At 43.8% G+C, this 14,403-nt stretch overlaps 1 protein-coding gene across 5 annotated transcripts in view; it reads right to left on the bottom strand.

The window, feature by feature from the left end:
- Nucleotides 1-212: 212 nt before the first annotated feature.
- Nucleotides 213-14,403, bottom strand: part of zdhhc14 (zinc finger DHHC-type palmitoyltransferase 14) — a 41,018-nt gene continuing 26,827 nt past the window's right edge. For 3 of the 5 annotated variants that reach the window (XM_056425911.1, XM_056425912.1, XM_056425910.1), the window contains exons 5-10: nt 10,275-10,412; nt 9,650-9,698; nt 7,862-7,964; nt 7,383-7,492; nt 5,331-5,436; nt 213-1,481 (exon numbers count right to left, since the gene is read on the bottom strand). In XM_056425911.1, the coding sequence (XP_056281886.1) occupies nt 1,017-1,481; nt 5,331-5,436; nt 7,383-7,492; nt 7,862-7,964; nt 9,650-9,698; nt 10,275-10,412 (971 nt within the window). In that variant the 3' untranslated portion in view covers nt 213-1,016. Of the gene's footprint in view, nt 1,482-2,000; nt 2,024-5,330; nt 5,437-7,382; nt 7,493-7,861; nt 7,965-9,649; nt 9,699-10,274; nt 10,413-14,403 lie in introns of all 5 variants that reach the window. The other 2 variants (XM_056425914.1, XM_056425913.1) reach the window with 2 other exon arrangements.

Here is a 14,403-nt window from a genome sequence, read left to right as displayed (position 1 = left end):
ACTGCAGTTTAAAGTTATATAAGTCAGTCGGTGTCTACTGGTGTCTGATATTTTAATGTACGGTAAAATGTAGTTTAATGAAAAGAACTACAGCATCACCTGCAGTACGCCCTTATAACCACAAGGTGGTAGAAGATAATTACGAGTCCCTTTCCCCGACTGTCAGGATGAGCGGGAGACAAGTCTACAGAAAGACTGTTTGAACAGCCATAAATGTTCAGCAACATTCATTGGACGTGCTTGTTTTTTATTCCGTCTCATTTACTAATGACCACAGGATGAACATTAAAGGACATGTTATCGCCACATGACTCGCATTAGCCCACATGCCTTTCAAACTTCAATATTAATGCAATCTTATCAGATAAAAGTTGGTTTTATTAATATCCACAAGAAATATAATTTGTAAGATTTGTCAATCATGGTACAGTACAACAGTCTCTGGTTTTGTTTTTTTGACATAGAAAAGGCAGAATGATATGCATCATGATGACATGAACCATTGCACTGCTGCGAATGTCTAAGACAAAAGGCAAAAGACACCGTCCAATCAGCAACAGGCAAAACGGCTAAAGTTTGTTTTACAAAACACCTTAATTTCGACCAGAAATTGTCACGTACTGTCAAAACATCTTTTTTGTGCCTCACCCGGCTCACAGACATATGCCACTGTGAAAGAGGAACTCCCCGGTCCAGTTCCCAGGAGATAATGGCATGTGCTTCCCTTGAAGTAAAAAAAAAGAAATTAAAAAGAAGCATGTGTCGGCGGTGCCCAACAGGTCATTGGACAAACATCGCTCCCTCGCCCAACGGAGGCGGCGAGACATCGGCTGAGGACAACTGGTTTCACTTCGGTTCAGTTTTCTAGCAGCTGAATTCAAACCGCAGCCCTTCTCAGTCCTCGAGTCCTGCGGAGGAGCGTTCGGAAAGCCGATCCCGGGTGAAAGCGAGCCGGTCCAAGCGTTCGTGGGTTGGACGCGTGTTTCAAGAGGGAGGAGGGAGCTTACCTCCCATTGTCAGACGGAGCTGAGCTTCACCAATCCTCTCACAGAGTCCTCGTGCAGCGAGTCCTGGCTGGCTGGGTTGTAGAAGCCGGCCTGCATGGCGTGGCTGTGACCCATGGGGCTGCCGCAGGGAAGCATGCCCGGTGGCGAGGGCACTTCCTCCGGGGTGAGAAAGTGGTGGTGGGCCACTGGGTCGTGGAGGGGGTGGCTGTGGTTGTGTGCGTGGCCGTGTCCGTGGATGGGCAGCATGTCCGTGGCCTCGTGGCAGCTCAGGCTCGGGGTGGACGCTGGCGGGGCGGGCATGCCGAGGGGCAGTGAGCCGCACGGGATGAGGGAGGTGCGGCCGGGTAAAGCGCCTCCGCTTTCGGGGGAGGTCGTCAGGACGACGGGCTCGCTGCTCTGCTGCTGGAGGAGAGGCGTGGCGGCGGCGGCCTGCAAAACGAATTTGGTGCTCTGAATGCACCGGTCTTGGTCACACTGAGAGAATGCGGCGGAGAGCGGGAGAAAGAAGAATAGAGGGATTTGAAAGTCAGAGAGACATGCCGGAGGTGAAAGATGGAAATAGAAGACAAATAACAGAGAGAAGCAGTGTTGCACATGAGATGGATGAGGGCAGACACGACACATGGGATGAAAGAACATGTGGAAAGACAACAGAGGAGGGGGTTGGTGATTGGATAAGAGAGAGAGAGAAAATATGTTAGTACCCTTGTAATAAAACAGAGCTGAGGTCAGGAGACAAGAGTTGACAACGCAGGACGACGAAGCTCTGGCCTTGGGACCTCTTGATCTCTATCGTCTTGAGTGGAAACATCTAGAGGAACTGGGCCAGGACCGAGTCATCAATTACAGCCATTGGCTACTGGGAGATTAGCTCTCACCCTATTGGCTCCTCGTCACCACACCAGTCATGAATATTAGAGACCAGCGACAGAGGAAAGTAGTACAAGAGTTAAGACACCAAACAAACAAACAAACAAACTCTCCTTCTCTCACCTTTCGGTTTCAAACTCACTGACCTAAAAAGAGCAGATTACAGATGTGGTTAAAGAAGCTGAGCTACAGGAGACGAGATGACTCCGATAAGTATTATTATTCTGCTCTCGACTTATCACCTTTACGAGCCTCACTGGTTGGTAGAGGATTCATTTGAGGGTTACTGGACTAAAAGGTCATGACAGCCGCGTTAGCACAGAGCTACGACACGGGCGGAGTGTTGGAGGGAAAATAAAATTGAGAGGGATTTGAAAAAGGGATGCAACGCTTTGTCCTTTTTCTTTTCTACGCTCATGTTTTATGAACAGTCATCGCTAGTCTGAGTCAGCACTGTCCACCCCCACGGCGGACAGACACATGTACAGACTGCTGATGGGCTAACCTTGGATACCAGGCAGCAGGTGAAGCAGCAAAGGCCGTGTTTTGGTTGGCGTTGTGATGAGAGATTTTTAAAAATCCTATATTTTCATTTTATACTTTGATTTCCAAGTCAACATGCCACATCAGGATTATATCATTCTAGTGGTGGAGAGTCATTTTGTCAAGAAAAATATAATATACTAAATGTCAGCGGGTCTACAAACACATTTGTAGAGACAGAAATACAATATTTATTTTTTAATCACATTGCTTGATTCTCAACATGTATTTCTTCCAGCTACTCGGGTTTGACGCTCTTTGGAAGATGTAAATATCTGGGAGGGTCAGCTGGACAATGTGAAGACATCATATGCACGAAAGAAATGTTTCACTCACATGTTACAGGCCAAATCATTCACTGACAATTCACATCATGATTAGTTGGAGTCCTACTTTACAGTCACTTTGTGCAAGATTCTTCATTTAATTTAGATTTCTTGAGCTTTCGGTGAGAGGATCCTTCAAATTTCAGAGTTTGATTCAACATTCGTACGGTCTTAAGGGGGTTGATGAACACGACCTTATTCAGATGAAATTAAAAACATTTCCCAAAGCTCGCACCGTTTACGTTCCATCTTGAAACCCGTTTTGAGATGAGATGGTTGGATCCAGCTACAAGTTGTCAGATTAAAGCCGACTGGTTATTCCTAGCAAAACCCGCCACCACTAGCTTAAGTTGCCCGTTTGGCTTTAGGCGAGTTCATGTGGTTGAACTTGTCCGATGAAGAAACACAGGAAGCTACCAGCTTCCTGTTCTTCATGAGCCTCTAACCAACGGACCCAACTGCACCCGAGGCTGCGGGTTGTCCGCCACTCATCGCTCAACGTGAAATGGTGGGTGATCAAGTTGATTATATGAAAAAAGCTCACGAAGGAAAAGGACAGAGGAAGAAGGAAAGGAGAGGGACAAGGCCACAATGAGAAAGATTTAGAAGGCCGAAGCCAACAGTGTCCAAAGACCTTTTGTAACAATCACAAAACATAATTTATCCCTTAGCCATGAAGATATTTCTGGATTTATTTACAAATAAAATTAATGCTCACAGCATTGAAATATTAAAACACATTTTCATTCATTAATAGTTATTTCCAAAAACAATGTCCGAGCTCCTTTCACCTTCATTGCCTTGGGTTGGAGACACAAATCTCATATTTGTGAATAAGCCTGGAACTAATTATCCTTATTTCTTATTATGTCAATTCTTAGCTTTTTGATTGTTTCATCCAGATAATATCAATAATTATAAACAAGTGGCATATTCCCAGAGCCCAAGAATGTTTTCAAATAGTTTCTTTAGTTTAGAGGGACAACTCAAAACCAAAAATATTACATTTACAATGATATAAAACAGAGAAAAGCTACAAATTCTTACATTTGAGAAGCTGAAACCAGAAATACCCGTTATATTTCTAATATTTGTACTTTGGGTGAACTGACCCTTTTACTGGAGGCTAAAATGAATGCTGTAGATCAAGCCCCCCGCCCCCCCACACACCTCCAGTTGCAGATGGAGGCGTTATGTTATCCAGGTTACACTGTTACCATGGCAACCGCTTCTTCATACTCGGCTGCTGTTTTCAGCTGCATCACAGACAAACGTACCTCACAAAGGAACAGGGCAAGAACGATGACACTAAATTAAGGCGGCAGCCGCTCTGAAACCTGATGTTACAATCCAATGTGGACCAGCACGCATTGGATTTTTAAAGATTCATATTCATCGTAATGACGTGAGCTCCATCGGTAGGCGTAGGGGGATGATGAGAATGCGCTCAAATAGTCGCTCCTGCGTTCCCACTGTGGCGTGTCACCGAGTCCAACAAAAGGACATAAATGTCCAGCAGCCGGCACAACAGGACAACTCTGGCTGCTAATCGGGACCGCGACAGAAAACAGATGGCAGTTATTTCTAAACGTGCGATCGCTCTTATGGCTCGCGGACGAGACGTCCACACATATTTAGGACCTGCCGATCGATGACCTTCATGTTCAACGCCTCAATGAGAACCGACAGGATGAGGTCGAGCATGGAGGACACTCAGAGGACCGTGGCGCAGACGGAGGGCACCAGAGAGACGTGTCGTGGCCGCGTGTGAACAGGCCAACATCGAACATGTCATGCTTGAGGTTAACTGCTGAACAACAGAGGACTTGCTTTATTCAGGCGGCAGAGGGACAGGGAGGTCAGAGCAATGTCCTCTTCACCACGCCAGCTATTCTCTCCGACACTGTCAGGACATTACAACATCACAAGAGATCTTTGTTCACCGACTGGTGTACTTTCACTTCATTAGATATTATCTTTGTCCGATTCCTGCTCATAGCTTTTCTTGGACCAACTGCAAGACTGAGATCATCAGCATGATAAGGAAATCCTCAATCTTCCATAAAGTATTCTGACTGAAACTAGGACGGCAAACTCGTTGAAATCGGGGATATTTCATTGATAGTGTGACGCCACTTCCTTGCCCATGCTGATTTAATTTACAGACGACATGGAGCGTTGCAATTCACAGCAATTTTGTCCTTTTTTAAAAATCTGGTGGGATGAGAAAGACGTTCTCTCCCAGGTCTTGAGAGAGAGAAAAAGGCCAAAACATACCTAGCTTCTGTAATCATTTCTCTATTTAGTGGTTGTTATTGTTAGTCCACCATTACCGTGCAAGATTCCACTTGGCTGACCTCTTTATGACAACATGAGTTGGTTTGGCTGCACTTGTAAACAGATACTTCTGTTGCGCTTCACTTGTATCTGACGGAGTAGCAGCTCACGGAGCGTTTCCTCCTGTTTTAACCACACTTGCTGTAACCACAGGTCAAGTCTTCAGGATTATCACTCAACTCAGCTTTTGAGAACAGCGAAGGAGAGACGGATCATGAGGAGAAACGAGCGTCAGGTCGGTGCTTACCATGTGGCTCTGCTGAGACTGGGTGGCCCCGTACATCGCGATGCCATTGGTTGGTGGTGCCAGCTGCGGTGCGTCCGATTGGACAAAGCCTCGTCTGTCTATGAGGCTAGTCAGAGAAACAAAGAGGGTAGAAAAGCCTGGTTTTGAGCATTCATTCACAAATATTAACAAATCAAAGGGCATTACCCAGTCACAGATTGTACACAGTAGAACGGCGTAACCTTTAGATTCTATTGAGCACTAAAAAAAAACCTTAAAGCAGGACAAATGAAATGATCGGACAGGTTGACTGCAACATCAGGCTAATACTGTGTCTACAGCCAGGTTGACTCGATGTACGGTGGGAAGGATTAGCAGAGTGGCGACGACCTTGTGTGTCAGCGTCGCTACACCGCTCAGAGAGACAGCGTGTCAGTGGGCGCATGCTGTATTACAAGCCTCGACGCCGAGTCTGAAAACGCTAATCTTCTACTCACACATTCACAACTTGGCAATAAATCCCAGAGGCCCTGCAGTGAATCGTAGTTTGTCCCATCGTTAATGCTGCAGAACTTTGACACAGCTGGTTAGACCACGACCTGCTGAACTTTAATATGCGTACATGCACGTGTGTGGTCATGGGCCAGGTGTGTGTGTGATAAGGGCCATTTATCAGGCAGATGCAGGTTGATCTAACACACAGAGAGAGAGAGAGAGAGAGAGTGAGAGTGTGTGTGTGTGTGTGTGTGTGTGTATGATAGCAGGGTAATCATTGAACAGGAAGTGTGTTCCAGTGGGACTGAGCTGGATTCAGGTGGAAATGGTTTGCTACAATCACAGCAACGGACTCTGGGAATTTACAGCAGGCGGCTTGTGTTGCTGGCGATGAATATCGGAACGTCTTCAAATGCGTCTGGGAGGAAATGAGTATTAAAACATGTAGACTGGTGCATAACAAAGTGTGAGTCAATGTCTCGACAGGTAATGCAGGAAGCTTTCGTCTCTGTGTGTGAGAAGCAGCGTTGATTACATAATCTGAGGCGGAGGTGAAGCATTCCTTTCTTACCGGTGGACCCAGCTGTGCAGGGCCTGTGGCTTTCCACACACACACACACACACACACACACACGGCAGCCATCTGTCACACTAAGGACTCTCCTTTACCGCCCACTGGAATCATTATTGGGGATTTGGCTTGTGATGGCCAGAGCACAGGACAGACGGATAAGAGACACTGATAGAAAAATACAAAAAGCCTCCATCTCTGCTCTTCCTATACTTAGTGCGAGTGTATCTGCCTCTATGTATTTAGTACATTGAGATGATACTTCATGCATGTGCTGAACTAGATACTGTGTGCTCTTAAATGAGGGCAATGTCAAAAGAAGAAGGCCGCAATGTCCAAAGTCTAAGAGACGTTTGTGACGTCTTGACAGCGTCATTTTGAGTGTTGCATCTACAAAGCGAAGAGCAGATAGCATGTATCTCTGTCGAGTGGAGAAGCACGGTCACATTTTGAACCGCGATGACAGAAAAGAAAGAGCAGTTTCAGTCACAGGAATCGAGAACTCCAATTTCACGGATGAGTAATGAGAATTGTTGGGCGAAATGCTGAAGTGAAAGGGAATGTGCAATGTGTACCGACATTTACAGTCACGTGGGCGTGAGAATGTAGCTCTCGCAGTTGGCCTGAATTTGTATTCAATCACATGAACGGCAAAAGTGTGAAATCAAATATATCAAGCCAACTTTGATCTTGGATTTTGTTGAAATGGGCTGAAAGCCCTTCGCACTATTGCTGTATCTTAGTCGCTATGTACAGAGAAACGAATGAAGGCAGGCTGGTTTCAAAGCAGCCCTTCACATCAAAAGGAGTCTTGACGAACAGCGCTATTTTAGCCCGTTGGACAAAACTCAAAATGACAACGAGGGCGGATGAATAACAGACATATTACGGTCAAGGGGGAAATGACTGAACAGGTTCTCTCAGCGCAGTGAATGACGGGACTTATGTCACCATGTGAGCATCGAAGAATGAATAAATCACCACGTAGAAACACACACACGTCATACCTTGGTGGCAGGGGTCCACACAGGGCTGCACAGCAGTTGGTGAATATATTGCCATGGCTGTAGGGGTTATAGTTGTCCTTCCCTCTTTTAGAAGACCATGAACCTTTTATCTGGAAGAGACCATGCAGCAGATAATTATCTCAAGTGTCACTGCTAGAAGAATCACCAACTCTGTGCAACAAAGAGATAATGTTTTCCACAGGGCCAAATATGTTGATGGCACAAACAGGAACATAACTCTTGACATTGGCGCTCTTAGCGGCGAGCTCTAAACATCCACACAACTCTCTCCTGTCTGTTCGTTTGCTTTATGTTTCTGTCCGCCGGTTTTAAAAACATAACAAATCACCACCAATAAATTTTCCGTAAATGGCGAGGGAATACATCTGATACTGGGCTATTTGTCCTGGAATCCAATAAAAAGATTTGGTTTGGTTTCTTTTCCGTACATATCATAATGTCTGATGCTCCATACTCACATCTTCATTGGTGGTCTGGTTGGAGCTGATCAGGTAGGTATGGAAGCCTGAGAGGCCCACTATGGACCAGATCGAAAAGAAACACACCACCACCTCCAGCACAGTGACAGAGTTACGTCAAGGAATCATTGTTTCACTCAATGTAAGAATGGGTTCAACAAAAACGGTCATGTGAAAGATGAACAAAGACCGACTCATGCAGCGCCGCAACATCTCCACGGGTTCTAACAGCCCATTGACCGACAGCTTCAGGGCTGACCTCCTCTTGCCAATAGTTCATAGTTACCAGTTCATCTCGCTGGGACTGCAGGACAGTGATCATTTTATCTGCTCCACATAAAAAAACAGACACTGATTAATTCTGTCTTTACGAAAAGAAAAAAACAGCGGCCCTTGACTACATCTTAGGATACAACCTCTAATATCTTACTCATGAAACAAGACACATATCCAGCCACTAAGTCCCTGTAGGCATATTGGTATGTGAGTACAACATTACCGACTCAAAGACATGAGTCTGTCTGTAAACTGTCCTGTAAAAATCAACTAAACGCCCACAAGCTACACTTTTCTCTTTCTTAAGCCCCCTCTTCTTTTTCTCTCTTCCTCCATAGCAAGGACAACACGTCACCAAGTACAAAGGACTACTAGGATACTATCGAGTGCAATTCCCCTTTATTTAAGTCCTGTAGGACACAGACCATTATCAGCTTGGCTTGGCACATATTTATCCGCCAAAGAAACAGTTATCTCACTCAGGCATAGAGAGTGAGAGAGAGAGAGGACAGAGAGATAGGACAGATAGATAGAGGGACGAGAGAGAGAGCATAGAGAGGTCAGAGAGAGAGAGAGGGAGGACAGAAAGAGAGGGGGTCAAAGAGAGATAGAGAGAGAGGCGAGAGAGAGAGAACAAATAGAGAGAGAGACTTTAAATGTGTGGCTTTGAAATAGCATTGGATATTATTTAGATTAGATCAATTCAGATTCTCTAAACATGCATATTGATTGAGTTTATTGTATTGCATTGATATATTGAAAGCACCTTTATCTCGAGTAGATTCAGGCTGAAGTGACTGTCCCGCTCTCCTCTGAGATATTGCGTTGGGGAGGTGACGATACATTTGTACTCTGACATTAAGTGACTGCTTCTAACCTTTACTGTCTGGAGTTCCAGTCAATAACTAAGTGGCGTGTAACTTAACTTTACAGCAATGTCAAAATAAAGTGTTTGACTTCCTCGGGTTTCCCACAGTCCACATGATTATCACTGATGTTGTGCCGAGACAATAAGCTGACTGTCAATGTATTCGCAACAGCTGCAACTAAAGACACGCTTGGCATGTAGCACACAGACATGGCAGTGGTCATATCAACCCCCCCTCACACGACATCACATAATAAAGGATTATCTTATCTTTATCTTATCTTATATCAACCCCCCCTCACACGACATCTCCGTAGAGGGAGCAAGTCAGAGCAGACGAACTCAGAGACAGACTGAATCAGTCGTCATAGACAGCGAGGAGCTGCCTTGTGTGATGCGTGACCCTGATGGAGCAACACGAAACACTCCAGTTATTCAGGTACTACAACTCTGCAGGAAATGGCAGGAGTCATTGATGTGAACTTATAAAGAACGATATGCCAGGGATTATGAACTACAGAATCACCTGTATGGGCCACTTTGGACATGGATGTGTGAAGAAAGACCGACGGCAGCAAGAAAACACGTAATGGGCACCTATTGCACGGTAAATGTCAAAAAGGTCTCTTACAGTGAAAGGATATCTGGCAGGACTATCTTTAAGTGCGGTGAGGAACCCGCTTCGCTGGGAGCCTGTGAACAGAATACACAGAATACATTAGCACATGTGCTGGGCATTACTTCCACACTTACACACACAGTCAGCATTAAACAACACCGATTGCATGTGGGAACTTGTATTAGATATGAAGTAATACCTCACACTCTGGAGCCATTAACTTGCTGAAGTCCCTTTCTTGCTTTAAGTGTGTGTGTGTGTGTGTGTGTGTGTGTGTGCCGCATGTCGTCTGTCTGCTCACAACATGAACAGAGGACTACGTCACCGTGGTGACTGAACACAGTAGTGTTTCAATCTAAGGGGAGAAAACAAGAGGACTATCTGTCACTACAATGTTCTACCAGATGACCTTTGCCCAATATTTCTTTCCCAGAGCAACACACACAAACACGCACACAAACACGCACACGCACACACAGCTGGGAAGTTGGTAAAAAGCCAGAATGCTGCCGATTTTCACAACGCCCTCTTACAACCTGCTGGCCTGAAACACACCAAGCGCACAGCCAGGAGGAGAGAGAGTATGTGTGTGTGTGTGTGTGTGTGTGTGCCTGAGCACATGTCTGTTTCCCCCTCCCTCAGCTACTTACGTATAATGATGTTTGTGATGACGAAGGAGAAGATGAAGATGGTGAGGAAGGAGAGCGAGAGGATAAACATGTAGAAGAAACGGTAGTTCCTCCTTCCCACGCAGTTGCCCACCCAGGGACAGTGGTGGTCAAAACGCTCTGCATGGACAGAGACGCAGATGGAGGGAGAGCATTTTGGATACAGGAACTCACACAAGTCTCTCCTTCAATCGCAGCACACTGCTGCCAGGGATATTCCTAATGTCTGAAGACTGTCAGCTACATTTGCTTTTGTAAAGAGCCGGCCAGACATCTATGATTTGTTAATGCTCAATTAGTGGAACCAGGTTTTTTTATTCATACAAGACATTTAAAAAATAAAAATAAACAGGTTTTCAGTGCATGGCAACCCAAACTAGGAGTCCGGAGCCCTAGGAAATCAGGGGAAAGGGGAAGTGTCAAGTGTTCCTTTGTGTCTCGGCATAACAATATACACATTTTTCACATAGCTCAAGCTGGCTATTTATAAAAAACAGCAAATAAAAGGCTCAACATGACAAACAGTTCCTCTGACACTGTGGGTTTGCACGAGTGGTTAAAGAATCACTTGGCTGGACACAACATACCTCCAGTAAGACCTCAAATCAGGAATATTTAAAGTTTGAGGAAAGTGTCTAGACTGCCGGGTTCCTTCAATAAAGATCATGCCGATAGGAACGAATGGGGTTTTCCAACATGTTAACATCGACTCAGGCCTGTCAGACACCTCGGTACAGAGTATGGATCCGAATAAAGTGCTATTGGGTTGCATAGAAGAGCCTCTTTCATCTGAATATCTGTGTTGTCGAAGTGAATAAAATGTCTGGATTTCAGAAATACTTAAGGCAGTGTACACACAAGAAAAAACTGAATGCAGTCTGATACTTTAAATATATTTACTGTGAAATGCTATCAGATGAAAATTAGTGTGTAGTATTTTTAATTAAAGAAACTGTACTCCAGAAAAAGTATTCCTTCACTGATTGCGAGAGCAGAGGTCTTATTGTCAGCGGGTTATTCAATCAGTCCGAACTCCACAATCCTATCTCTGAGGGTGGACTGCTCGCTGTGCATGGTCGTCGTTACTTAACTTATTATTCAGAGGCATTATTTGTTGAGTGAATACCTGCTTTTGTCTTTACTAATCAATGCCTAGTTAAAGTGTGGCTGGGAAATTCCGCTCAGCCTCTAGTCAGTGAAGATGAAAGGGGCAAGCACTAGTCGTCAAATCTCGTGGCGTAACGGACCGATGCCCACTCACACGTGTGATCTGATAATGTTACAACGTAAAAACCAATGCGTATGTTTAAATTGACAGATATAGTGTTGATGGCAGCATCAAAGGCCAACGAACAACGGTTACGTGCAAGTTACATCACAATGCGTTCACGCTCTGTCTAGTGAATCGTTTTGAGTATTGGACAACGGTCAATTATAACGCTTTCATAATCTCGTAAAACACGGTTGGTGAACAACTGGAATAAATGTAGTTGTTAAAATTGTTGTTATGAATTGATATTAGAGATGAATTATGAGCGGTGGACATTATCTCTATGCAGCATATAATACACAATTAAAACGACTAATGACAGGATTAGTTTTAAATCAATAAAAATACTAATTTATTTTCCTGAAAATTTGAATTGTGTTTTTATAACCAAAAAAACCACGATAAATTAATATATCAAAAGGATACAAAGTCAATTTTGTATGTTTACGATGACGGTGTAGGAGCGGTTTACATTTATGAATACTTGGAATTACAGGTCCCAATATTTCAAGGGGAAGTTTTAATATCAACACCTTACTTTTTATTGGCAAACCTATTACATAAATAAGCATTACTAGGACTTATAGCTCTGTTTCGGTTAAAGTGTGTCCATTTCATTGTAAAAGTTAGTTTCCAACTGCATATAATATGGTAAATACAGCCTGAGCAAATAACCCCTTCATCAGGGGTCAGGAACCTTTTTGACTGGGAGAGCCATAAAAGCCAAATATTTCTAAATATATTTAATTGAGAGCCATATAGTATTTTTAACGTATAATAAATTAAATATGTCTTGCTTTTAATGCGACTTCTGGTGCTGCATGATGCTACTCAAACTCAAAAGAGCCATATGCCGTCACCGGAAGAGCCATAGGTTCCCGACCCCTGCCCTACATGTTCTTTTAACTCCTTGATGTATATATAGAGGAAACAAAGAAGTGTGTGTGACACAAATCTGCACTCTTATAAGCGTCTTCCATCACTCCCACGGGGATAACCCTCTTAAGGAAGTGACTACTATATCCCCATCCTGTCCTTTCACAAGAGAGGCCCGATCCATTCTGGCTGCGAACTTATTTAAGAGCTTGTTAGCCCCTTGGCGTTTACGGCACCGAAGGTAAGCGCAGAGAGACAGGGGAAGCACTCTTTTTAAGTGACAATGCGATCTGCATTTCCAGTGTCAATCCAATTTACTAATATGGATTAATACCGACTTAAAGAGAAGATGGCAGGGTTTATGAACAAACAATAGTAAGATTTCCCTTGAGAAAACTCACCATACAGTGTATGTGAATGTTGGCCCTCCTGCATATTATCTTATTCCCTGCACTGTTATGCATACAGTTCATCTCTGAAGCTTCATAATAAACCCCAAACTGAGCGACTCCAGATTTCACTTTGGGATATGGAGCCATGTTGTGTGGAGACCTGGAGCTACGAGAGCAGAAGGTTTTAAAAGAGACGCCAGTTATATCTGACATTCATCACGGAGTTTACCACCCAGCACATGGGCAGAACAACTACGCGTCTATTTATTTCCTGTTCTTAACTTCCCTTCCATCTGTGGCTCACATTTATGGTCTAAATATGCCAATTAAACCTCATCCTCAATGATTTGGATTAGGAAGATCACACAATGCTGTGTCCATGTTTGTTTCTGAAACAATTTAAAAGCATCTCCTGTGATTGCACTGGTTTAAAATCGGTCGGCCGATCACTTACTTTATCGTGTTGTTTTAAGGCAGGATATCTATTTAAATTGCATTTCAACCAATTAGTGGGCATCACCAGTTTCAAAGGGGAATTTATGAATTCACTGAAAAGTGAATGTAAGTAAGTAAGTACATACATAACGTGTACATACTGACAGACATTAACAACAGAAAAAATGTACGAATGGAGGACCGTCCAAAGACCGAGGTCTGTAGGCTCCTCTGAGATGAGGAGTTGGACGGCCCCTCCCCTAACCATTTAGCCCCGCCCCAAACCCTTTAACCCCGCCCCCTCCTAATTACTACAGGCACACAGACAGTACACACACATATGGATCAAAACATAAAATGTCGTACAAGCAACAACAAAAAAACAGAAAAAGAAAACCAAAAGAAAACGAAAAAGAAAGAGACATAGTAAAAATAATAATAAAAGGCAAATGTGAACGACTGATGTAGTCGGTTTGTCGAAATGACTACCCTCCCATCTTTTTGTTCTTCCTTCCTGTGCATCTGACGCATCTGACAACCACATCCTCATCTTTGTGTGTTTACTACTTCCTCATCTTTGTCTGCCAGGTTCAGTCAGCACCCGTTCTGACAAAGAAATAGACATTCAAAGAAGGAGTGGTCTCTGGTGAGAAAAAACCCTGGTGAGAAAGGAAAAAACACACACAGGTCCTGCATCTCTGTCTCCATCTAGTAATTGTCTAGCTGTGTTCTTCCCTTCGTCTCCAGAGACGGAGAATGCAGTTGTGAAGAGCAGTAAAACTCAACCATTATACAGCTGTTTTCTTTTTGTTGTTCTCATGGTAATGCCACTCAGCATAGGTGCTGTACATTCCCTGTAGATATGCATCATAAACTAAACATTTATCTTGGCTTGTATTCATTTTTCCTCAAATTTGGTAAAACGAATAAAATCCCTGAATTAAGTGAGGCAGCAATCCATCCGTTTGTCAGATTTATGTTGACCATTTATTTAAATATATTCACACAGATATATTTGTGAAGTGGTTACGGTGAAACAATTTACAAAATTGTATAAAAAGGGTGGTTTGGTAATGGTCTTCCCGATTATATTGATAATGCTAACTTCTCAAATTGGATGTGGGAAAAAATGACAGTG

Source organism: Pseudoliparis swirei, chromosome 11, assembly GCF_029220125.1.
Source record: "Pseudoliparis swirei isolate HS2019 ecotype Mariana Trench chromosome 11, NWPU_hadal_v1, whole genome shotgun sequence".
In the NCBI taxonomy this organism is placed as follows: domain Eukaryota; kingdom Metazoa; phylum Chordata; class Actinopteri; order Perciformes; family Liparidae; genus Pseudoliparis; species Pseudoliparis swirei.
Note: the sequence above shows the minus strand (reverse complement) of the source record. Positions and strands in the feature narration are given on the sequence as shown.